This window comes from Osmerus eperlanus, chromosome 2 (assembly GCF_963692335.1).
Source record: "Osmerus eperlanus chromosome 2, fOsmEpe2.1, whole genome shotgun sequence".
NCBI lineage: Eukaryota > Metazoa > Chordata > Actinopteri > Osmeriformes > Osmeridae > Osmerus > Osmerus eperlanus.
Genome location: NC_085019.1, coordinates 21705594 through 21730103, shown reverse-complemented (window position 1 = coordinate 21730103; position 24510 = coordinate 21705594). Strand labels below are relative to the sequence as shown.

The 24510-nt window shown below is 53.9% G+C and overlaps 3 protein-coding genes and 1 pseudogene across 5 annotated transcripts; 3 read left to right on the top strand and 1 right to left on the bottom strand.

Moving 5' to 3' along the window:
- Window positions 1–1192: 1192 nt before the first annotated feature.
- Window positions 1193–5580, top strand: LOC134038396 (circumsporozoite protein-like; the record flags this gene model as incomplete). Its single annotated transcript, XM_062483772.1, has 4 exons — window positions 1193–1338; window positions 1772–1787; window positions 3197–3247; window positions 5440–5580. Coding segments are annotated over 4 exons (354 nt in total), but the record flags the coding sequence as incomplete, so codon positions are not given.
- A 1660-nt stretch (window positions 5581–7240) lies between these two features.
- On the top strand, window positions 7241–9127 carry LOC134038380 (uncharacterized). The gene is made up of 7 exons (XM_062483771.1): window positions 7241–7531; window positions 7616–7735; window positions 7813–7931; window positions 8019–8169; window positions 8279–8397; window positions 8475–8659; window positions 9019–9127. Exons 1-7 carry the CDS (start codon window positions 7264–7266, stop codon window positions 9125–9127), a joined length of 1071 nt encoding a protein of 356 aa, XP_062339755.1. The 5' UTR covers window positions 7241–7263.
- Window positions 9128–9556: 429 nt separating this feature from the next.
- LOC134038364 (cuticle collagen 2C-like) lies at window positions 9557–11227 on the bottom strand (annotated as a pseudogene).
- Window positions 11228–18470: 7243 nt separating this feature from the next.
- On the top strand, window positions 18471–24432 carry LOC134015192 (COP9 signalosome complex subunit 1-like). Of its 3 annotated transcripts, XM_062454567.1 has the most exons (15): window positions 18471–18702; window positions 19561–19806; window positions 20080–20172; window positions 20651–20832; window positions 21014–21178; window positions 21379–21514; window positions 21617–21694; window positions 21806–21866; window positions 22229–22314; window positions 22533–22627; window positions 22777–22882; window positions 22999–23079; window positions 23193–23330; window positions 23619–23753; window positions 24034–24432. In XM_062454567.1, exons 1-15 carry the CDS (start codon window positions 18670–18672, stop codon window positions 24106–24108), a joined length of 1710 nt encoding a protein of 569 aa, XP_062310551.1. In that variant the 5' UTR covers window positions 18471–18669; the 3' UTR covers window positions 24109–24432. The 3 variants fall into 3 exon arrangements, with proteins under 3 accessions (XP_062310551.1, XP_062310568.1, XP_062310560.1); XM_062454576.1 differs by lacking the exon at window positions 19561–19806 and having other exon boundaries at window positions 18477–18702; XM_062454584.1 differs by lacking the exons at window positions 19561–19806; window positions 20080–20172 and having other exon boundaries at window positions 18475–18702.
- The last annotated feature ends 78 nt before the right edge of the window (window positions 24433–24510 follow it).

Sequence of the window (24510 nt, the reverse complement as noted above, 5' to 3'; positions counted from 1 at the left end):
ATCCCTCAAGTTGGCCAACGCGTGTTTAGCGGTTCCTCCAGTATAGTAACTTCCTCCCTACTGTTTTAGCTCGGCACCTGTTGATGAATGCTAAACTAAAACGCATGGGACCTTCGGTGCAGTGCGCTGATGATGCTATGACCTTGCGGGTGAAGGGAGGGAAGACTCCTCATTTTCTGGTTGACAATGGTGAGATCAATGATGCATTTCTGTGGATTTCCCGTGAAAACGGCGAGTAGTTTGATCTGAGGATCTGCTTTCTGCAGGTGACGGGACTCTCATTCCCGTGACTCGGATGCCTTCTCAGTGTGGATTCTCTGTGAGAAGGTCACGCAGAGATGTGCTTTTTGTAGCTCCATACCAAGGCTGCCATGTTACTCAACGGGTAATTCATAATGAAGCAATGGCAGACTAGAGACGCCCCTCTTTTTATTTGGTTGCATTTGAGCCAAGTGGTCTACTCTTCCAACAGGGTGGAGATCATGTACTGCATTTAAAGCTGTGGGGGGAATCCATGACAATGTCTTGTCCTCTTGCACCTCCTCGCCCTTCAGTCTCCTGCCTCAGAAACGGCATGGTGTTGAATATGGGTAACATTGCAGCAGATGCACTCTCTGTAAAAGGTACATTTCAGCAGTTGCTCTCGTTTTGAAACAAGCCAATCCGAGTTTGTCTACTGTGTTTCAACAACCGTTTGCCAAGTGACCTGATGGTTAACTCTTTCTCGTTTAGTCTCTAACGTATGGGAGCCCCTGCTGTCATCCAGACAACTTTGTGGATTTTCTGTGGCATCACATTCTAGCAGATTGATGATCAGGGCTCCTTACAAAGAACCCTGCGTCAAGATGGAGGTTTAGTGCCAACTTCTGATCACAAATATGTGTATGGTGTATATTTGGGTCTTCCACTAATGCTTTTGTGTTTACAGGATCAGGTGCATGTTCTTGTCCTGCTGATGAATGGCCAACAGTTTGCAGTATCCTGCCCATCTCCACCTGCTGCTCCGGCAACAACTGATCCCCTGACACCAGACAATCTTCCTTACCCTCAGTTTCCAGGGCTGCCGGGCTCCCCCGGGTCCCCCCAGTATCCAGGGCTGCCGGGGTCCCCCCAGTATCCAGGGCTGCCGGGCTCCCCCGGGTCCCCCCAGTATCCAGGGCTGCCGGGCTCCCCCGGGTCCCCCCAGTATCCAGGGGTGCCGGGCTCCCCCGGGTCCCCCCAGTATCCAGGCCAGCCAGGTTCCCCCGGGTCCCCCCAGTTTCCAGGGTCCCCCCAGTATCCAGGGCAGCCAGGGTCCCCTCAGTATCCAGGGCTGCCAGGTTACCCCGGCTCCCCCCAGTTTCCAGGCTCACCTCAGTTCCCAGGGCTGCCAGGTTCCCCCCAGTTCCCAGGGCTGCCAGGGTCCCCTCAGTTCCCAGGCCTGCCAGGTTCCCCTGAGTACCCTCAGTATCCAGGGCAGCCAGGTTCCCCTCAGTCCCCTCAGCTTCCAGGGTCCCTCGAGTATCCAGGGCAGCCAGGTTCCACAGGGTCCCCCCAGTTTCCGGGCTCCCCTCAGTTTCCAGGACTGCCAGGTTCCCCAGGCTCTCCTCAATTTCCAGGGCTGCCAGGTTCCCCAGGGTCCCCCCAATATCCAGGTCTGCCAGGTTCCTCAGGGTCCCCTCAGTTCCCAGGCTCACCTCAGTTACCAGAGCTGCCAGGTTCCCCCCAGTATCCAGGGCTGCCGGGTTCCCCCGGGACCCCTCAGTTTCCAGGTTCCCCTGGGTCCCCCCAGTTCCCAGGCCAGCCAGGTTCCCCCGGGTCCCCCCAGTTTCCAGGGTCCCCCCAGTATCCAGCACTGCCAGGTTCCCCAGGCTCTCCTCAATTTCCAGGTCTGCCAGGGTTCCCTCAGTTCCCAGGCCTGCCAGGTTCCCCTGAGTACCCTCAGTATCCAGGGCAGCCAGGTTCCCCTCAGTATCCAGGGCAGCCAGGTTCCCCTCAGTCCCCTCAGCTTCCAGGGTCCCTCGAGTATCCAGGGCAGCCAGTTTCCCCTCAGTCCCCTCAGCTTCCGGCCTCACCTCAGTTACCAGGGCAGCCAGGTTCCCCCGGGTCCCCCCAGTTTCCAGGCTCACCTCAGTTACCAGGGTTGGCAGGTTCCCCAGGCTCCCCCCAGTATCCAGGGCAGCCAGGGTCCCCCCAGTATCCAGGGCTGCCAGGTTCCCCTGAGTCCCCTCAGTTCCCAGGCCTGCCAGGTTTCCCTGAGTACCCTCAGTATCCAGGGCAGCCAGGGTCCCCCCAGTATCCAGGGCTGCCAGGTTCCCCCGGGTTCCCTCAGTTACCAGGCCAGCCAGGTTCCCCTGGGTTCCCAGGCCAGCCAGGTTCCCCCAGCTCCCCTCAGTTACCAGGGCTGCCAGGTTTCCCTGAGTCCCCTCAGTATCCAGGGCAGCCAGGGTCCCCTCAGTTCCCAGGCCTGCCAGGTTCCCCTGAGTCCCCTCGGTTCCCAGGCCTGCCAGGTTCCCCTGAGTCCCCTCAGCTTCCGGGCTCCCCTCAGTTTCCAGGACTGCCAGGTTCCCCAGGCTCTCAATTTCCAGGGCTGCCAGGTTCCCCAGGCTCTCAATTTCCAGGGCTGCCAGGTTCCCCAGGCTCTTCTCAGTTTCCAGGGATGCCAGGTTCCCCAGGGTCACCCCAGTATCCAGGCCAGCCAGGTTCCCCTGAGTCCCCTCAGTTCCCAGGCCAGCCAGGTTCCCCTGAGTCCCCTCAGTTCCCAGGCCAGCCAGGTTCCCCCGGGTCCCCCCAGTATCCAGGGCTGCCAGGGTCCCCTCAGTATCCAGGGCAGCCAGGGTCCCCTCAGTATCCAGGGCAGCCAGGGTCCCCTCAGTATCCAGGGCAGCCAGGTTTCGCTGAGTCCCCTCAGTTACCAGGCCAGCCAGGTTCCCCCGGGTCCCCCCAGTATCCAGGGCTGCCAGGATACCCTCAGTTCCCAGGCTCCACTCAGTTACCAGGGTTGGCAGGTTCCCCAGGCTCCCCCCAGTATCCAGGGCAGCCAGGGTCCCCCCAGTATCCAGGGCTGCCAGGTTCCCCCGGGTTCCCTCAGTTACCAGGCCAGCCAGGTTCCCCCGGGTTCCCAGGCCAGCCAGGTTCCCCCAGCTCCCCTCAGTTACCAGGGCTGCCAGGTTTCCCTGAGTCCCCTCAGTATCCAGGGCTGCCAGGTTCCCCCGGGTTCCCTCAGTTACCAGGCCAGCCAGGTTCCCCCGGGTTCCCAGGCCAGCCAGGTTCCCCCAGCTCCCCTCAGTTACCAGGGCTGCCAGGTTTCCCTGAGTCCCCTCAGTATCCAGGGCTGCCAGGTTCCCCCGGGTTCCCTCAGTTGCCAGGTTCCCCCGGGTTCCCAGGCCAGCCAGGTTCCCCCAGCTCCCCTCAGTTACCAGGGCTGCCAGGTTTCCCTGAGTCCCCTCAGTATCCAGGGCAGCCAGGGTCCCCGCAGTATCCAGGGCTGCCAGGTTCCCCCGGGTTCCCTCAGTTACCAGGCCAGCCAGGTTCCCCCGGGTTCCCAGGCCAGCCAGGTTCCCCCAGCTCCCCTCAGTTACCAGGGCTGCCAGGTTTCCCTGAGTCCCCTCAGTATCCAGGGCTGCCAGGTTCCCCCGGGTTCCCTCAGTTGCCAGGTTCCCCCGGGTTCCCAGGCCAGCCAGGTTCCCCCAGCTCCCCTCAGTTACCAGGGCTGCCAGGTTTCCCTGAGTCCCCTCAGTATCCAGGGCAGCCAGGGTCCCCTCAGTTCCCAGGCCTGCCAGGTTCCCCTGAGTCCCCTCGGTTCCCAGGCCTGCCAGGTTCCCCTGAGTCCCCTCAGCTTCCGGGCTCCCCTCAGTTTCCAGGACTGCCAGGTTCCCCAGGCTCTCAATTTCCAGGGCTGCCAGGTTCCCCAGGCTCTCAATTTCCAGGGCTGCCAGGTTCCCCAGGGTCACCCCAGTATCCAGGCCAGCCAGGTTCCCCTGAGTCCCCTCAGTTCCCAGGCCAGCCAGGTTCCCCTGAGTCCCCTCAGTTCCCAGGCCAGCCAGGTTCCCCCGGGTCCCCCCAGTATCCAGGGCTGCCAGGGTCCCCTCAGTATCCAGGGCAGCCAGGGTCCCCTCAGTATCCAGGGCAGCCAGGTTTCGCTGAGTCCCCTCAGTTACCAGGCCAGCCAGGTTCCCCCGGGTCCCCCCAGTATCCAGGGCTGCCAGGATACCCTCAGTTCCCAGGCTCCACTCAGTTACCAGGGTTGGCAGGTTCCCCAGGCTCCCCCCAGTATCCAGGGCAGCCAGGGTCCCCCCAGTATCCAGGGCTGCCAGGTTCCCCCGGGTTCCCTCAGTTACCAGGCCAGCCAGGTTCCCCCGGGTTCCCAGGCCAGCCAGGTTCCCCCAGCTCCCCTCAGTTACCAGGGCTGCCAGGTTTCCCTGAGTACCCTCAGTATCCAGGGCTGCCAGGTTCCCCCGGGTTCCCTCAGTTACCAGGCCAGCCAGGTTCCCCCGGGTTCCCAGGCCAGCCAGGTTCCCCCAGCTCCCCTCAGTTACCAGGGCTGCCAGGTTTCCCTGAGTCCCCTCAGTATCCAGGGCTGCCAGGTTCCCCCGGGTTCCCTCAGTTGCCAGGTTCCCCCGGGTTCCCAGGCCAGCCAGGTTCCCCCAGCTCCCCTCAGTTACCAGGGCTGCCAGGTTTCCCTGAGTCCCCTCAGTATCCAGGGCAGCCAGGGTCCCCGCAGTATCCAGGGCTGCCAGGTTCCCCCGGGTTCCCTCAGTTACCAGGCCAGCCAGGTTCCCCCGGGTTCCCAGGCCAGCCAGGTTCCCCCAGCTCCCCTCAGTTACCAGGGCTGCCAGGTTTCCCTGAGTCCCCTCAGTATCCAGGGCTGCCAGGTTCCCCCGGGTTCCCTCAGTTGCCAGGTTCCCCCGGGTTCCCAGGCCAGCCAGGTTCCCCCAGCTCCCCTCAGTTACCAGGGCTGCCAGGTTCCCCCGGGTTCCCTCAGTTACCAGGCCAGCCAGGTTCCCCCGGGTTCCCAGGCCAGCCAGGTTCCCCCAGCTACCCTCAGTTACCAGGGCTGCCAGGTTTCCCTGAGTCCCCTCAGTATCCAGGGCTGCCAGGTTCCCCCGGGTTCCCTCAGTTGCCAGGTTCCCCCGGGTTCCCAGGCCAGCCAGGTTCCCCCAGCTCCCCTCAGTTACCAGGGCTGCCAGGTTTCCCTGAGTCCCCTCAGTATCCAGGGCAGCCAGGGTCCCCCCAGTATCCAGGGCTGCCAGGTTCCCCCGGGTTCCCTCAGTTGCCAGGCCATCCAGGTTCCCCTGGGTCCCCCCAGTTTCCAGACTCCCCTCAGTTTCCAGGGTCCCCCCCGTATCCAGGGCTGCCAGGTTTCCCCAGACCGTTCCCAACCACTGCAAGCCTTTCCAATTCTGACTCGGCAGAGCTGCCTCCATACCCCTGGTTCCCGGGCTTCCCTCTATTACCCAGACCGCTCCCAGCAACTGCCACTACAAGAGCTACGCCAGGGCTTCCTTACCACTCTTTTCCAAGGTCCCCTCAGTACCCCTGGTCTCTGACTCCTGCCAACATAGCTGGACCCACTCATCCCCAGAGGCCTCCCTGTGTTAACTCCGCCCACTACAAACGCAAGCCAAAGAGGGTTAAGCAGATGGTCCCTCCAGTGTACAACATTATGTTCCGGGACGATGCTTCCCTTCAGTTGAATGTTACACAGGCTCCAGCAGGGACCCCCAAGTCTTCCACCACTGCTGGTGTCGAGGACCAGAGGAGGATTCCTGGGTTTGGTTCTGCCAGTAGGGGTGCCCTCCCTCCTCCACCTGCTGAGGACTCGTAGCAAGTGACTCTTAACAATTCTTTTGAGTAGTTGTGTAATGTCACTTCTGCACTTTTATAATAAAGAATTCTTAACTTTAAACTGACTGGGTTGGAATTTGTTGCTGTGAACATGAATTTCTGTATGGCATGGTTTGATCATTAACTTGTTTGATTTAAATGCTTGAAACTTTACCGAGTTGGTTATTTGACATGCAGTTCTGCCCAATGGATTTGTGTACTCTAATATACTTATTCACAAGTCCGTTGGTAAGACTTTCACTCTAGACCAAAAGTGCTTGCGTTTGTCTGCCCCTCACAAAGGAAGCAGCGCTCTGAAGTGACTTTCTAGAGGATTATTGGGTTTCAGAGTGCTACTGTATAGCCCAGGCTGACACTTTCTATCCTTCAGCAGCCACGCTGAAACCACAGTTCTGTCGGCGCCTTACTCTGGTTTTGAGAATAATCTAACAAAACATTTGCCACGATTGCAGTGCAGACTTTAAAATGTAGCCTTGCCTTTTCCTCAAACCTTATAGATTCTTATGAACAAGCTACTAAAACCGATAGTCTTTGTTGTAAATATGTTAACGTTTTAAGAATGGACATTTTATTGTGGGTGCCACCGTAGCTCATTAGCTGAGACCTTGATGCAGCGGCCTCAGTTCGAATCCAGCGCCGGTCATTTCTGCATGTCACCCCCCCTACATTTCCTTTCTCAACTGTCTAATAAAGGCCAACAATATATCTTAAAACATTCTGCATATTTTATTGTACATGTGGTTTTACAGGCAGGCGCTAGACTGCCTCTGAAACGACAACGCCTCACCATTTTAATGCTACGGAGGAGACACCAGAACCTCCTGAGGGTGCAGGTGGGGACCAGAAGCCATCCCCCTCCCCTGACTTGGAGCCCCCAGATGAGGACCCACCCAGATCCAACGTGTCGGGCGGAGTCCCAGCTGTCTCTCAGGAGAATGACTGTAAAAAAATAAATAAGAAAGCTGACAAACCAGCTACAGATCCAGCTTTTCAATTCTCTCTCATAGTCTGGATGGTAATTACTTGACATTATTCAAATCAATTATTAATATATTTCATAACATATTAATAATATTTCAGAAGCAAACTGTAAGTTCAAAAACAGACATAACTAAATGGATGTAATAAAAATAATTGGAAAGTAATATTTATATGATTTCCGAGTCAGATTGGCATGAGCTCATCAGCACTAAATTGACTGAAACACATTGCCAATTGGGAGCATCAAAGTGAACCAACCCCTCTACTCTGAACAACCACTGAGAAAGTCACTTCATGACAGTGATCCAATTGCACTTCAGGTGCGTTTGAATGAAGTCTTGCCCACCTCAAATTTACAAATTTGATTGGTCGTCCAATTTGAGCGAGCACCTTAAAGCTGTGTAGAATGTGTATTTGCGTTATGTTGGGTAGGGCCGCGTTGAGAGGTTGTTCAACATGGTGTGGTGTAATTCTCAGTTTTGCTTCTTGGTACTGAGGACTTTGGCCTGTTTTGTAGCAGTTTCCTATGGAAGTATTAGAGATGGGAGCACATTTAGGTTAACAAATGAAGAGACCGATCCGACGGAATTCGAAACCAAATTTAGAAGAGACTTCCTTCGTGACGCAAATGAGCCCAGATCTCCGACTGGCGTCGTAACTGGAAACGGCTCTCTTGCCTTTGATTCAGACGGTCGGGAGTCTAACCAAACAACAGGCATGGCTTGTGAGTATACACGACATCCCTCAAGTTGGCCAACGCGTGTTTAGCGGTTCCTCCAGTATAGTAACTTCCTCCCTACTGTTTTAGCTCGGCACCTGTTGATGAATGCTAAACTAAAACGCATGGGACCTTCGGTGCAGTGCGCTGATGATGCTATGACCTTGCGGGTGAAGGGAGGGAAGACTCCTCATTTTCTGGTTGACAATGGTGAGATCAATGATGCATTTCTGTGGATTTCCCGTGAAAACGGCGAGTAGTTTGATCTGAGGATCTGCTTTCTGCAGGTGACGGGACTCTCATTCCCGTGACTCGGATGCCTTCTCAGTGTGGATTCTCTGTGAGAAGGTCACGCAGAGATGTGCTTTTTGTAGCTCCATACCAAGGCTGCCATGTTACTCAACGGGTAATTCATAATGAAGCAATGGCAGACTAGAGACGCCCCTCTTTTTATTTGGTTGCATTTGAGCCAAGTGGTTTACTCTTCCAACAGGGTGGAGATCATGTACTGCATTTAAAGCTGTGGGGGGAATCCATGACAATGTCTTGTCCTCTTGCACCTCCTCGCCCTTCAGTCTCCTGCCTCAGAAACGGCATGGTGTTGAATATGGGTAACATTGCAGCAGATGCACTCTCTGTAAAAGGTACATTTCAGCAGTTGCTCTCGTTTTGAAACAAGCCAATCCGAGTTTGTCTACTGTGTTTCAACAACCGTTTGCCAAGTGACCTGATGGTTAACTCTTTCTCGTTTAGTCTCTAACGTATGGGAGCCCCTGCTGTCATCCAGACAACTTTGTGGATTTTCTGTGGCATCACATTCTAGCAGATTGATGATCAGGGCTCCTTACAAAGAACCCTGCGTCAAGATGGAGGTTTAGTGCCAACTTCTGATCACAAATATGTGTATGGTGTATATTTGGGTCTTCCACTAATGCTTTTGTGTTTACAGGATCAGGTGCATGTTCTTGTCCTGCTGATGAATGGCCAACAGTTTGCAGTATCCTGCCCATCTCCACCTGCTGCTCCGGCAACAACTGATCCCCTGACACCAGACAATCTTCCTTACCCTCAGTTTCCAGGGCTGCTGGGCTCCCCCGGGTCCCCCCAGTATCCAGGGCTGCCGGGCTCCCCCGGGTCCCCCCAGTATCCAGGGCTGCCGGGCTCCCCCGGGTCCCCCCAGTATCCAGGGCTGCCGGGGTCCCCCGGGTCCCCCCAGTATCCAGGGCTGCCGGGGTCCCCCCAGTATCCAGGGCTGCCGGGCTCCCCCGGGTCCCCCCAGTATCCAGGGCTGCCGGGCTCCCCCGGGTCCCCCCAGTATCCAGGGCTGCCGGGCTCCCCCGGGTCCCCCCAGTATCCAGGCCAGCCAGGTTCCCCCGGGTCCCCCCAGTTTCCAGGGTCCCCCCAGTATCCAGGGCAGCCAGGGTCCCCTCAGTATCCAGGGCTGCCAGGTTACCCCGGCTCCCCCCAGTTTCCAGGCTCACCTCAGTTACCAGGGCTGCCAGGTTCCCCCCAGTTCCCAGGGCTGCCGGGTTCCCCCGGGACCCCTCAGTTTCCAGGTTCCCCTGGGTTCCCACAGTTACCAGGACTGCCAGGTTCCCCTGAGTCCCCTCAGGTTCCAGGCTCCCCCCAGTATCCAGGGCTGCCAGGTTCCCATGAGTCCCCTCAGTATCCAGGGCTGCCAGGGTTCCCTCAGTTACCAGGCCAGCCAGGTTCCCCCGGGTCCCCCCAGTTTCTAGGGTCCCCCCAGTATCCAGGGCAGCCAGGTTCCACAGGGTCCCCCCAGTTTCCGGGCTCCCCTCAGTTTCCAGGACTGCCAGGTTCCCCAGGCTCTCCTCAATTTCCAGGTCTGCCAGGTTCCCCTCAGTTCCCAGGCCTGCCAGGTTCCCCTGAGTACCCTCAGTATCCAGGGCAGCCAGGTTCACCTCAGTATCCAGGGCAGCCAGGTTCCCCTCAGTCCCCTCAGCTTCCAGGGTCCCTCGAGTATCCAGGGCAGCCAGGTTCCACAGGGTCCCCCCAGTTTCCGGGCTCCCTTCAGTTTCCAGGACTGCCAGGTTCCCCAGGCTCTCCTCAATTTCCAGGGCTGCCAGGTTCCCCAGGGTCCCCCCAATATCCAGGTCTGCCAGGTTCCCCAGGGTCCCCTCAGTTCCCAGGCTCACCTCAGTTACCAGAGCTGCCAGGTTCCCCCCAGTATCCAGGGCTGCCGGGTTCCCCCGGGACCCCTCAGTTTCCAGGTTCCCCTGGGTCCCCCCAGTTCCCAGGCCAGCCAGGTTCCCCCGGGTCCCCCCAGTTTCCAGGGTCCCCCCAGTATCCAGCACTGCCAGGTTCCCCAGGCTCTCCTCAATTTCCAGGTCTGCCAGGGTTCCCTCAGTTCCCAGGCCTGCCAGGTTCCCCTGAGTACCCTCAGTATCCAGGGCAGCCAGGTTCCCCTCAGTATCCAGGGCAGCCAGGTTCCCCTCAGTCCCCTCAGCTTCCAGGGTCCCTCGAGTATCCAGGACAGCCAGGTTCCCCTCAGTCCCCTCAGCTTCCGGCCTCACCTCAGTTACCAGGGCTAACAGGTTCCCCCGGGTCCCCTCAGTTACCAGGACAGCCAGGTTCCCCCGGGTCCCCCCAGTTTCCAGGCTCACCTCAGTTACCAGGGTTGGCAGGTTCCCCAGGCTCCCCCCAGTATCCAGGGCAGCCAGGGTCCCCCCAGTATCCAGGGCTGCCAGGTTCCCCTGAGTCCCCTCAGTTCCCAGGCCTGCCAGGTTTCCCTGAGTACCCTCAGTATCCAGGGCAGCCAGGGTCCCCCCAGTATCCAGAGCTGCCAGGTTCCCCCGGGTTCCCTCAGTTACCAGGCCAGCCAGGTTCCCCTGGGTTCCCAGGCCAGCCAGGTTCCCCCAGCTCCCCTCAGTTACCAGGGCTGCCAGGTTTCCCTGAGTCCCCTCAGTATCCAGGGCAGCCAGGGTCCCCTCAGTTCCCAGGCCTGCCAGGTTCCCCTGAGTCCCCTCGGTTCCCAGGCCTGCCAGGTTCCCCTGAGTCCCCTCAGCTTCCGGGCTCCCCTCAGTTTCCAGGACTGCCAGGTTCCCCAGGCTCTCAATTTCCAGGGCTGCCAGGTTCCCCAGGCTCTCAATTTCCAGGGCTGCCAGGTTCCCCTGAGTCCCCTCAGTTCCCAGGCCAGCCAGGTTCCCCCGGGTCCCCCCAGTATCCAGGGCTGCCAGGGTCCCCTCAGTATCCAGGGCAGCCAGGGTCCCCTCAGTATCCAGGGCAGCCAGGTTTCGCTGAGTCCCCTCAGTTACCAGGCCAGCCAGGTTCCCCCGGGTCCCCCCAGTATCCAGGGCTGCCAGGATACCCTCAGTTCCCAGGCTCCACTCAGTTACCAGGGTTGGCAGGTTCCCCAGGCTCCCCCCAGTATCCAGGGCAGCCAGGGTCCCCCCAGTATCCAGGGCTGTCAGGTTCCCCCGGGTTCCCTCAGTTACCAGGCCAGCCAGGTTCCCCCGGGTTCCCAGGCCAGCCAGGTTCCCCCAGCTCCCCTCAGTTACCAGGGCTGCCAGGTTTCCCTGAGTCCCCTCAGTATCCAGGGCTGCCAGGTTTCCCTGAGTCCCCTCAGTATCCAGGGCTGCCAGGTTCCCCCGGGTTCCCTCAGTTACCAGGCCAGCCAGGTTCCCCCGGGTTCCCAGGCCAGCCAGGTTCCCCCAGCTCCCCTCAGTTACCAGGGCTGCCAGTTTTCCCTGAGTCCCCTCAGTATCCAGGGCTGCCAGGTTCCCCCGGGTTCCCTCAGTTGCCAGGTTCCCCCGGGTTCCCAGGCCAGCCAGGTTCCCCCAGCTCCCCTCAGTTACCAGGGCTGCCAGGTTTCCCTGAGTCCCCTCAGTATCCAGGGCAGCCAGGGTCCCCGCAGTATCCAGGGCTGCCAGGTTCCCCCGGGTTCCCTCAGTTACCAGGCCAGCCAGGTTCCCCCGGGTTCCCAGGCCAGCCAGGTTCCCCCAGCTCCCCTCAGTTACCAGGGCTGCCAGGTTTCCCTGAGTCCCCTCAGTATCCAGGGCTGCCAGGTTCCCCCGGGTTCCCTCAGTTGCCAGGTTCCCCCGGGTTCCCTCAGTTGCCAGGTTCCCCCGGGTTCCCAGGCCAGCCAGGTTCCCCCAGCTCCCCTCAGTTACCAGGGCTGCCAGGTTTCCCTGAGTCCCCTCAGTATCCAGGGCAGCCAGGGTCCCCCCAGTATCCAGGGCTGCCAGGTTCCCCCGGGTTCCCTCAGTTACCAGGCCAGCCAGGTTCCCCCGGGTTCCCAGGCCAGCCAGGTTCCCCCAGCTCCCCTCAGTTACCAGGGCTGCCAGGTTTCCCTGAGTCCCCTCAGTATCCAGGGCTGCCAGGTTCCCCCGGGTTCCCTCAGTTGCCAGGTTCCCCCGGGTTCCCAGGCCAGCCAGGTTCCCCCAGCTCCCCTCAGTTACCAGGGCTGCCAGGTTTCCCTGAGTCCCCTCAGTATCCAGGGCAGCCAGGGTCCCCCCAGTATCCAGGGCTGCCAGGTTCCCCCGGGTTCCCTCAGTTGCCAGGCCATCCAGGTTCCCCTGGGTCCCCCCCGTATCCAGGGCTGCCAGGTTTCCCCAGACCGTTCCCAACCACTGCAAGCCTTTCCAATTCTGACTCGGCAGAGCTGCCTCCATACCCCTGGTTCCCGGGCTTCCCTCTATTACCCAGACCGCTCCCAGCAACTGCCACTACAAGAGCTACGCCAGGGCTTCCTTACCACTCTTTTCCAAGGTCCCCTCAGTACCCCTGGTCTCTGACTCCTGCCAACATAGCTGGACCCACTCATCCCCAGAGGCCTCCCTGTGTTAACTCCGCCCACTACAAACGCAAGCCAAAGAGGGTTAAGCAGATGGTCCCTCCAGTGTACAACATCATGTTCCGGGACGATGCTTCCCTTCAGTTGAATGTTACACAGGCTCCAGCAGGGACCCCCAAGTCTTCCACCACTGCTGGTGTCGAGGACCAGAGGAGGATTCCTGGGTTTGGTTCTGCCAGTAGGGGTGCCCTCCCTCCTCCACCTGCTGAGGACTCGTAGCAAGTGACTCTTAACAATTCTTTTGAGTAGTTGTGTAATGTCACTTCTGCACTTTTATAATAAAGAATTCTTAACTTTAAACTGACTGGGTTGGAATTTGTTGCTGTGAACATGAATTTCTGTATGGCATGGTTTGTGATCATTAACTTGTTTGATTTAAATGCTTGAAACTTTACCGAGTTGGTTATTGGGTGTGCTCAAGCCTTCAGCGAGAGCACAACCTTTGTTCTCTCACATATATATTTGGGTGTGCTCAAGCCTTCGGCGAGAGCACAACCTTTGTTCTCTCACATATATATTTGGGTGTGCTCAAGCCTTCGGCGAGAGCACAACCTTTGTTCTCTCACATATATATTATTTATTGTTTATTTTCGCCCCCCTAAAACTCAGTCAATATTTGGCCTACATACACAACGGCGTTGTCAAAAGGTTCGTCTTGGTAGCGATTGCGTTGCTTCTATTGGAATTTACGTTCCGTTGCATGGTTTGGGCTTAAGTTACGTTTTTGTGTCGAAAAGTGAAGCTAACGGTGGCTAATTTGCTAGCCTCAGTCACTGACGTTACTAACGTCACTACGTCACTAACGTCACGAAAACACGCGTGACTACCTTTGGCAGAACATTCGTTTCGCATCTGTTAACTTGGGGGATAGCTAGGCTAACTATAGCTTTACTGCAAGGCAGCTGCAGGAACGCCACAAGCAAAGAGGCCAGGGTGATAACTATTTACTCTTTACTTTGTGATATGACACACAATTGTGATGTGTAATGTACAATATAAGATGATATTATTAAGGAAGTACATCTACTTTCGGAAACAGTAGTCTACTATTTCACTGAAATATTAGCATCATGACATTAGCCTGTGTTGCCCGGCCAACACATACTACAGTGGTCTATGATGTATCTGTTTTCAATCGTTAAAATAAACATTCCTCACATATACATTTTCGTTGTAGGATTTATTATGACATTAGATTACAAGTAAACGATTTGTGGGTGAAATTATCATTACCTGTGGTTTCAATCCAGTGTATCACTGCAACGCTGTAGCCTACGCAAGACACACAGCTGTTTAGGAAGTCAAACGGCGACAGAACATGTTCGGCACTCCCCTTACTTAAATCAAAAGTCTATCTAACTACTAACCTGAACTTCATTGCTACAGCCTAAACTTTGTCAATCTGTTCATGAAAATAATTTCAGCCTAAACCGTACAACTGAACGTTTAATCCGATTCAACCAACGCAATCGCTACCAAGACGAACACAGCAGTAGTCTAGTCTGTAGTACTACTGTACCGTAGTAGTACAATTTACCGGGGCAGCTTCTCCACACAGGGCTATATCGCATTTTGCGTTGTTACTGACAATGATCGCTACCAGTGAGCTTTTTATGAATGAGCGATTTTCCACTAAATAAATGTCAAGCTTATTTACGTTTTGGGGGGCATATTTTCAGTTAGCAGATGGTACTGTTTGAATCGCGATTCCATCTTCTACTGCCGGGTAACGTTGTAGAATAATCTTCAAAGGGGGTTCTTTATTAATGAATGAATGCAATGAGTAGGCTAAATGCATGAAAATATCACGAGAAGGGAAAAACTTAAAAGAACGTTTAAGTCATAGAGATTAGGTCAATTTGTACACCGGTCTGCCAAATTTATTCGTTTTGATTCAACGATGAGGCTGCCTCTTGCAGGGGAAATGAGAAGACATCCATTTCATTCTACACTTCACTCGTATTTTCAGTTGTAAATGAGCAGCAAAAAAAAATGCTTTTAAATCTATGTAATCTTTATAAATAATAAGTATGCATTTTTATATAAAATACAGAAATATCAGTTGTAAAAATGTAATTAAAAAACGGACCCCTGTCCAACCGACGCAAGCAAGCACACCCTACAATTTCCCCAGAAATTGTACTCTCTCTAGTTTGACATGCAGTTCTGCCCAATGGATTTGTGTACTCTAATATACTTATTCACAAGTCCGTTGGTAAGACTTTCACTCTAGACCAAAATTGCTTGCGTTTGTCTGCCCCTCACAAAGGAAGCAGCGCTCTGAAGTGACTTTCTAGAGGATTATTGGGTTTCAGAGATACTGTATAAATCTATAAGCTATTGCGTTTTCATGTCAAGATGCTTCCCTGTTCAGTTAAATTGGCGTAATCTATACATAAAACGGGTTTGTTTCTACACCTCATCTTGGGTATGCGAAGTTCATGGTACTACCAGGTTGACAATGGGTATGAATGAAACTGCCCTCCTGTCAGTCACCACTAACCTCCAGTCTGCTAGAGTGGCTTTGAGGTCATCCGTCATCATTCTGCTGGACCTTTCTGCAGTGTTTGATACAGTTAACCATTAAATCCTGCTGGCCAGACTTTCTGAGATGGGCATCACTGGCACTGCATTTCAGTGGATCTAATCCTACCTGTCGGGAAGATCCTACCAGGTCTCTTCGGGAGGCAAAGTGTCAGGCCCCCGCCAGCTCTCCACTGGTGTCCCACAGGGCTCCATCCATGGTCCCCTCTTCTCCCTCTACACCACCTCGCTTGGACCAATCACCTCCCATGGCTTCTCCTACCACTGCTATGCTGACAACACGCAGCTGTACCTGTCGTTCCCCCCGACTGATCCGGGGATGTCAGCTAGGATCGAGGCCTGCCTCACAGACATCTCCGCCTGGATGACCGATGATGTCCCACGATCTCTCAATCACCCTGGGATCGGCGACGGTGACCCCTTCATCCTCTGCCAGGAACCTTGGGGTGACCATGGATGACGAGGTCTCCCTCACAGCCCACATTGCTGCGGTCTCCCGGTCGTGTAGATTCACCCTCTACAACATCCGGAAGATAAGGAGATACCTGTCTGAGCATTCCACCCAGCTGCTAGTCCAAGCACTTGTCCTCTCAAAGTTGGACTACTGCAACTCGCTGCTCGCCGGTCTCCCATCATGCGCAACCCGCCCTCTCCAGAGGATTCATAACGCGGCGTCCCGTCTGGTCTTCAATCTACCCAGACGCTCCCATGTTACCCCGCTCCTCATCTCCCTCCACTGGCTTCCCATCACGGCCCGTATCAGATTCAAGACTCTGGTACTGACCTTCCGAGCGGTGAACGGGACTGCACCCGACTACATCAAGTCTCTCCTCCAGCCTTACACCCCCACCCACGGTGATCTTCTAACAACTGTCTGGTGGTCCCACCGCTCAAGAGCGCCCGGTCCCAACACAAGCTCTTCTCCTGTCTGGCCCCACAATGGTGGAATCAACTCCCCACCTCCATCAGGGACACTGACTGTCTCCCCACCTTCAAGAAAAGGCTCAAGACGCACTTGTTCCTGGAGTACAACGGCACTTAGGAATGCTTGGCTGGACCTGATGTTAGTTTGCTCCAGGATCACAATGACCCGTATTGAGAGACTTGTTGCTCTTGTCGGTTAGTTGTAACGGTTTCAAATTCTTGTACTCGCTGTGAAATATTTTACTGTTGATTGTTTTTCCTACAGGTACATTCTTGCACTCTTGTGGGGAGTTTCATGTTGTTCAATTGTAACTTGTTTAACTACATGCTCTTATGGTTCTTCCCTTTGGCACTTATTTGGTTTTCCACCATGTATGTTTCATGTTTTGGCTGCTCGCAATGTTTGGGGCTATCTCGTTGTTATGATCAGGGACCGATGCTCTTTTGTAAAGCTCTCTCTTGGAAGTCGCTTTGGATAAAAGCGTCTGCTAAATGCATAAATGTAAATGTAATGTATTGTTTCTTTATGAAATGGCTCAGAACTGTTAGCGGCATCACACAAAGCTTGATTATTTTCGTCACTTCCTGCAGGCTTCTAAGATCGAATCATAGCGTGCTGTTATTCAGCAATAACACATGACCACAAGCGTGATACTGCACTTACAGGAGTTCTACAAGCGAGTTGTCAGCTTGACAACGGTCATGTAAGCGGAGTGACAGTCACGGTGATGTTATCGACAAATATCATGGAATTCCTCTTGTCCAATCAAAATACTTGGTCGGAACTAACTGTTAAACAATAGTTCAGAGTTTTGTCCGGTGAAGACTTGTATACCCACTTAAGCCCAATTTATACTTAGGTCGCAGACACTTTTGAAATGGTCGCCGACAGAAATGACGTCATGGTCGACACTTAACCGTCACTTAACCCTTGTGTTATCTTCGGGTCATTCTGACCCATCAGTCATTGTGACCCACTGTCGTATTGCGACAAATTTACCTCATACAAAAACAAAGTGAAGCATTTTCTTTTAACTGTCGGGCTGTCTCAGACCCCCCACATTGCAATGGTTAAAAGAAAATTATTTTTATTTGTTTTTGTATTGGGTGAAATTGGGTAAACACAACGATGGTTCGTTGTGAACCTTTGGGTCATGTGACCCGAAGGCAGCACGAGGGTTAACCGGCGACATAGGTATAAATTAAGCTTTACTGCTCCGTTGGAATGACAATGCCAGGTGTGTGTGAACACTTACTCGGCCTTTGCTTTTGAACGCAGATATTGTTTTTCGGGTGAGCCCCTCAGCACAGTCACAGCTGAAGGAGCCGTCTGTGTTGGTGCAGATCTCATCCAGTCCAGGGCAAGCCAGCAGATAGGTATAGAGAAAGGTTGTGAGAGAGCAGAAAACAGATGGATGGGTGAATGAAAACACATTCACAAGTGAATGATGATGTGTAATGTGATGGTCTCCCCCATCAGATACCTGTGAGCTCACACTGGACCCAAACACAGCACATTCACACCTCTCTTTGTCTGAAGGGAACAGAAAGGTGACCCAAAGAGAACAGCAGTGCCATGACCACCCAGAGACAGAGTCTTGCTCAAGGATACTTCGGGACATGGCTTGGGAGGAGTCATTGATCGAACTGCCAGCCTTGCGATTAACAGACAACCCTCTCTACCCCCTGAGCCACAGCTGCCCACTGGTACAACTGGTATCAAGTGTTGTGTAGAGAGGGTCTCTGTGGGCGCTGTTACTGGGAGGCAGAGTGGAGGAGAGGAGGTGTTTGCATAGGAGCGACATATAAAGGAATGAATAGAAAAGGATGGGATGATGACAGTGCACTTGGATATAATCACAAGTCTTGGGGACTGGTCTGTGATGATGACAGTTACACTGCCTGGCAGAAGTCAAAGAAAAATGACTTGCCTGTCCTCCCCTCCGTCTCCCACAGAGTAGGCGTGTATCTGGACTGGCCAGCTGGCATTCTGTCCTTCTACAGTCTCCTCTGATACACTGACCCACCTGTACACATACCTCATTACATTCACTGAGCCCCTCTATCCAGGGTTCAGGTTGTGAGCTCCGACTCCACAGTGTCCCTGTGTTGAATAGTCTCCTGTATCTTGGAGGAACGCCTACGTTTTTTGTCACATCCCTGTTCAAATACAACGGGTAATATTATAGCGTGTGTTTCATAATGATCATGACCACACACAGACACATACAAAAACAGCCTACATATAAACATTGTAAAAGATTTAACAGTTGCTATTCTCAAATGAAAAAGGTTATCCAGCATCTTGATATATTTGTATTATTATTATCATCTGGAACTGTGTATATGATTGTTAGGGGAAGCTCTTGAAGGAATGATGTTTAATGTTGTCAAAATAAAACACCTTTGCCAATGTACAGTAGGCCTACTAGGTTCTATTTTAATAAAGAAAACTACTTTATAGTCCAAAAAATATTCTATTGACTGTTATAGTACACTGTAGTGTTAAACCTAGAAAGATACGCCTCACATAGAAGTGTGTGTGTGTGTGTGTGTGTGTGTGTGTGTGTGTGTGTGTGTGTGTGTGTGTGTGTGTGTGTGTGTGTGTGTGTGTGTGTGTGTGTGTGTGTGTGACAGAGAGAGTCCAGAAAGAGAGAGTCCAGAGAGAGAGAAAGAGAGAGAGAGTCCAGAGAGAGAGAGAGAGTCGGATATTTTAATACATAGTTGTACTGACAAACACAAAAATCGGATGGTTTCGCGTGGAAAAAGTTATGAACCTTGTTCGTTCCGTGGGGACCCTGATACAAGCTGCGTTCGCACCCTCCGGATGTACTTGATTTGTTTGGTGTCTGCAGAGTAGGAGATGCCTCTGCCTGTACAGGTCTTTAACTTTCAGGTACTGTAAAATTGCATTTTGCATATCGGTTTTCTCCTAAGTATTTGCTCAGATTTAAATCATGGCGGATCATCTTTTAATAGAAGGTTTCAGTTTGCTCTTCAAAGCACATTTATTGACTCATCGTTAGCTGTCAAGCTAAGCTATTTCGAGCTAGCTAGCTGTAGCTAGTACTGTACTGTAACATGGCAAAATCCTGTGACCGAGGGTGGCCCGGGGCAGTTGGCCAGCATCAGACACACATAGCTGAAATTTAGTATGCTGTGTGAAACTGAGTTGTTTTCCTCCACTGTAACACGTCCCTGTGAGTTTCAAATTAAAGTTTTATTGTTGTCAGTTATCTTGCTAATTTTCAGAGCAGTTAGCTCTGTCAACTCCTTGCAAGCCAAAATGCCCAGTTACAGTGTTACTGTGAAACTAGCTAACTAGCTACTATACGTGATCAGATTTAAGTTGCCATGGCAAACCAAACCATCAGGCCGTCTGACAACTTTGAAACAAGCTCTCTAGCTTGATAATGTCAAAGAAAGTCTAGCCAATATCCATTTGCAGAATGTCAATTCTGTTTATTCAAAGTTATAGCAACGTTCGTTTTCTAGAACCGTGCAGATAACATTGGCTATGAAGCAAGCTTGTCTCCACGTTAATGTTAGGTGGATTGACAATCTCAAATAAATCAGGGAGACTTTTTTTGGCTTGGCACCAGCCTATACAGCCAGCCATTACACACCACTTCCAAGCCAGCCAACTATGTATATATATAGACATATTCAAAAAGTCTCAAAGGGCATCAGCAATATCTCAATGTTTCTCTGAGCCAAGGGGTGAGTACTTGACTGTCTCCCTCGCCCTCTTTAGGAGAGTGCAGTGTCAGGGCAGGGGGTGGCTGCAGGGGTGGAGCAGGATGAGACAGAGGACAGCGAGCTGGGCAGGGCCAGGGCCAGAGAGGGGGAGCAGAGGGGCAGGAGCCAGGCCCGGGCTTCTCCCTGGACCGGCCTGCTCCCCGCAGCCCCGCACAGCAGCAGGTCAGAGATGCGCCTCCCTGTCACGGCAGGGGACTCCGCCTTGAGAAGCAGTCTCTCTGCGTGCTCCCTTCTCCCTAAGGTAACCGCGGCAGCTGTCGCTGGGCAGATTAGCTCGACGGATGATCGTGAAAGGACAGGGCTGGCTGATGCGATCTTTCGCACACGCTAAAGAGATATAGCTCCTAGCTCCATCGACAGCGCACTCGTAACCTTCTCACACGAGGGTCACGCATGTGGGTCCATGTTCACGATTCAAACGAGGTCGGTACGCCGGTCTAGAATGGTTTCCATGCCGATGTTGATCCGTGTGCTTGGACGAATTCTGTTGTTGAGCTGGGCTCCTCTCTCCCAGGGGTCTGTGGAGCCCATGCAGGTTGATGCCGAGCCCCAGAAAGACCAGCAGAACGACCCGGACAGCAGCTATGTGGTGGAGAACCCCACACTGGTACGTCACCTCAGAACCTGGACAGAGAACAGAGAACCAACGAAGCTGTTTGTGTGGTAGCGGCCTGTCGGCTGTCGCCCCTTGGTTACCTGCCGCACTCGCTGTACGCCCTGTACACCTGATGAGTGGAATGGAAATGTGTCCGTTTTGAATAAGACTTGTATCATTACCTGTGTACGGCATCTCCTACTCTGCCGACACATACACACATCACGTACATCCGGGGGGTGAGAGCGCAGTTTGTACCAGGGGCCTAACTAATATAATTCTTCCCCCCCCCCCAAGCGAAACAATCAACTTCTTGTGTCAGTATGTATTGACATATCTGTCTCCTTTTAATAATCCGTTTCCCTCTTTCTGTGTGTGTTTCTCTCCCTATTTCTTTCTCTCTCTCTGTGTGTGTGTGTCTCTCTCCGTCTTTCTCTGTGTGTGTGTCTCTCTCCCTCTGTCTCTCTCCTCTCCCTCTGTGTCTGTCCAGGACCTGGAGCAGTATGCGTCCAGCTACAGCAGCCTGATGAGGATCGAGCGGCTGCAGTTCGTCGCGGAGCACAGTCCCCGGCTGAGGGCCGAGGCCCTGAAGATGGCGCTGGCCGTCGTCCAGAGGACCTTCAACGTGGACGTGTACGAGGAGATCCACCGCAAGCTCGCCGACGCCACACAGTAAGAGGGGGGGGGGGGCTGTGAGTGAGAGAGAGAGAATCAAGTAGTAGCTGACCTGCAAGTAGCAGGAATCTGCATGTGCGATGAGTATAACATTATATTTAGGCACGGGTAATTGAAAATGGTGTGTGTGTGTGTGTGCTGCCCCATGTGCTAACATCGCTCCCCCGCCCCCCCCCAGGGGGGTCCAGGGGGTCCCGGACGCGGTGCCTGAGGGGGGGGTGGAGCCTCCTTCCCTAGACCCAGCCTGGGCCGAGTCCACCAGGAAGAAGGCTCTGCTCAAACTGGAGAAACTGGACACGGACCTGAAGAACTACAAGGGCAACTCCATCAAAGAGAGCATAAGGTACACACACACGCGCGCAGTGTTTTCCATTTGTGTGTTTAGAGTATGTCGTTCCCTTTTTCAGTGTGAGCTGTGGGAGGACTCTTATTCAGGGTGAACAACTGGAAGATACAGGAAGATAGACAAGCCAAGTCCATTCGTACCGTGTGCCCTGCTCAGGAACCTTTCCTCCCATTTGCCCCTCCCTCCCGTCCCCTCAGGAGAGGTCACGATGACCTGGGGGACCACTACCTGGACTGCGGTGACCTTAGCAACGCCCTCAAGTGCTACTCCCGCGCCCGCGACTACTGCACCAGCGCCAAGCACGTCGTCAACATGTGTCTTAACGTCATCAAGGTAGCTGCTTTCCCCCACGACACGTCCTGCGACCCACAATCTGCGGCCTCTTCCTTTTATTTACCCTCTCTCCCCTCTCCCCCCCCCCCCCCTCCCTTGCAGGTCAGCGTGTACCTCCAGAACTGGTCGCATGTACTTAGCTACGTCAGCAAGGCTGAATCCACCCCAGAGATAGCAGAGGTGAGCACAGACGCGCTGGAGAAGGACTGACACACGCACACACACACACGCTGTAGGTGATGAATGCTAAAATCACAAATTATTGTCTTTTTTTTTTCTCTCTCTCTTCAGCAAAGAGGAGAGCGAGATAGTCAAAACCAAGCAGTCCTTACCAAACTCAAATGTGCTGCAGGTGAGACAACAGTTTTGTATAGGTAGACCACATATTTAAGTTAAGATTCTTATATGTCGAATGTATACACCTTCCTGCCAAAGTAAATTCCTTGTCTGTGCAAACTTTCATGGCGATTAAAACCTATTTTGATTCTGAAGAGCATGTCTGTCTACTTGAAAAGGAACCCGTTATCTGACAGCCTTGCAGATTGGGTGGGGATACAGGCCTTGTTCTCACATGCATACAGCGAGCACTGACGCACAGAACCCTTGCTTGAGCCAAGAGGCCAGTAGGAGCCTGTAGGCTAGTTCACGAGTGGCCTGAACGCTAGCATCAGTAGATGTGTTCCAGGAGTAAGGACATGTCTGTGTTTTCTCCAGGCCTGGCTGAGCTGGCCTCTAGGAAGTACAAACCTGCCGCCAAGTGCTTCCTCCTTGCGTCGTTCGACCACTGCGACTTCCCAGAGGTGAGACGGCCGTCATGTTTGTCCTGACAGGAAAACGACCGACTTTTGAATGTCGGTTTTGAATTAAGTCGGTTTGAACGTCGACGCGACCTCGACCGATGTGACCACGTAAAGACACGGGGCCAAACTCAGGCCCAGTACTAACGTAGCCTTGTGGATTGTGCTGTGGAAACACTGATTGTGGGTGTGTGTGGGTGTGTGGGGGGGGGTCCCTCCAGCTCCTGTCCCCCGGTAACGTAGCCGTGTACGGGGGAATGTGTGCTCTGGCCACCTTCGACAGACAGGAGCTCCAGAAAAACGTCATCTCCAGCAGGTAGGTCTGGCCCCCACAGGGAGACAGGAAACACACAAACAAGTTACATGTATCTCAAACAACGCTACGTTTGTCCTCCCATGACCACGGCTCTACTCTACGACACTGACTACACTCTCCTCCCCCCCCATTTCCGTCCCCCCGTTTAGTTCATTTAAGTTATTTTTAGAGTTGGAGCCTCAGGTCCGCAACGTCATCTTCAAGTTCTACGAGTCCAAGTACGCATCGTGCCTCAAACTGCTCGACAACATGAAGGTACGCCTCGCCGACCCCCTCCCGGAACCGGAGGGCGCGTTCCCGCGCGCGGAACGTTCCGGCGCCGGTTCATGTCAGCGCTGTGCCCACTGACACCTGTTCCTCTCTGCGGTCAGGACAACCTTCTGCTGGACATGTACCTGGCTCCCCACGTGAGGACTATGTACACACAGATCCGGAACAGAGCCCTCATACAGGTGAGGCACCACGCGCTCACACACTCTCCACCCAGCGCCCCAGGTCCGTGTGTGTGTGTGTGTGTCGGTTGCAGGGCTAGAGCCTAACGTGTGTGTGTGTGTGTGTGTGTTAGTACTTCAGCCCGTATGCGTCGGCAGACATGACCGAGATGGCCCAGGCATTCAACACCAGCGTGGCAGCTCTGGAGGATGAGCTCTCCCAGCTCATCCTGGAGGGACTCATCAACGCTCGCATCGACTCCCACAGCAAGGTCAGGCACCCCACCGCCACCAAAGGGGTTTTTGTTCAGCTCTCGACAGCGCTATCCCATTTTTTATGTCCGACTCCTTTTAATTGTTGCTTGGCCCTCTGACTAGCAGGGGTCGTCTCACACACACACACACACACAGAAGGTGTCTCCATCAGTCATGTCTTCAGCTCGCCTTTCTTTTCATCACACGAAGAGAACCGTCTTTAAAAAAAAAAAACCCTCCCTGGTGTGTCAAACTCACACCGGCTTCCCGTGCTGAGCGACTTCCTGTCTCCCGTGCCGTGTCAGATCCTGTATGCGCGCGACGTGGACCAGAGGAGCTCCACGTTCGACAGGTCCCTCCACATGGGCACGGGGTTCCAGAGACGAGCCAAAGCCCTGATCCTGCGGGCCGCCGTGCTGCGCAGCCACGTCCACATCAAGGTACCCGGAGAACCCGGGACCCCCCCCACGCCACGCCCGCTCCCTGCCTCCAGCCCATACCCAGTGGTGCTGGAACACGGGACCGGAAGGGCTTCCTGGTGCCTACTTCCTGTTGATGTGCTTGATTGGAGCCCGTAGGCTCCGGTAGAAACGAATGGAGTTGTCTTCAAATGCACACACAATCCACAAAGGGTTTGAAAGGATTTTGATGAAGTGGATTAGTGACTGTTTCTATTACCCCCCACCCCTCTCTCTCTCTATCGTATGTGCTGTCCTCCAGTCACCCCCAAGAGAAGGCAGCCAGGTGGAGCTCACGCCTGCCAACAGCCAAATGTGGATGATCACCAACATGTGAGGACGAGAACCCCCCCGTCCCCCCTCCCCTCCTCTTTGGTGCCCCCTGGGAGGGACCATTACAGCCGGGGAGGGGGGAGTACAAAAACAACAACATTCACAGACCTTCCCCCCTCCCCTTCTTCAGAGGATGGTACGATTCCCTGCTGAGAAGGAATATCACTATCGTACAGACTTTTTATTTAACGTTAAATTGTTTATGTATCGGGAGACGGGAGAAGGATTGAAAGAAAAAATGTTTTGTTGCTCTTGTTTTGGAAATATGAACGTTGAAAGGAGGAGGAATGGAGTTGTGGCACTTAGAAAAGCTGGTGTCACCTCAGAACAAGCTTTTAAAATAAATCGAAAAACAAAAACATGCCTCGCTTCTCCATCTTTGGGCTTTTGTGGGCTAGAGGGCATC

Bases quoted from the DNA above. Each gene is read 5' to 3' on its own strand.
- LOC134038380 (XM_062483771.1), top strand. From the start codon at position 7,264: ATGGTGTGGTGTAATTCTCAGTTTTGCTTCTTGGTACTGAGGACTTTG. The intron at 7,736-7,812 runs GTGAGATCAATG...TGCTTTCTGCAG, and splicing joins TCATTTTCTGGTTGACAATG to GTGACGGGACTCTCATTCCC. The intron at 8,660-9,018 runs GTCCCCCCAGTA...CTCAGTTACCAG, and splicing joins GGGCTGCCGGGCTCCCCCGG to GGCTGCCAGGTTCCCCCCAG.
- LOC134015192 (XM_062454567.1), top strand. From the start codon at position 18,670: ATGCCTCTGCCTGTACAGGTCTTTAACTTTCAG. The intron at 23,080-23,192 runs GTGAGGCACCAC...TGTGTGTGTTAG, and splicing joins GGAACAGAGCCCTCATACAG to TACTTCAGCCCGTATGCGTC. The intron at 23,331-23,618 runs GTCAGGCACCCC...GTGCCGTGTCAG, and splicing joins GCATCGACTCCCACAGCAAG to ATCCTGTATGCGCGCGACGT.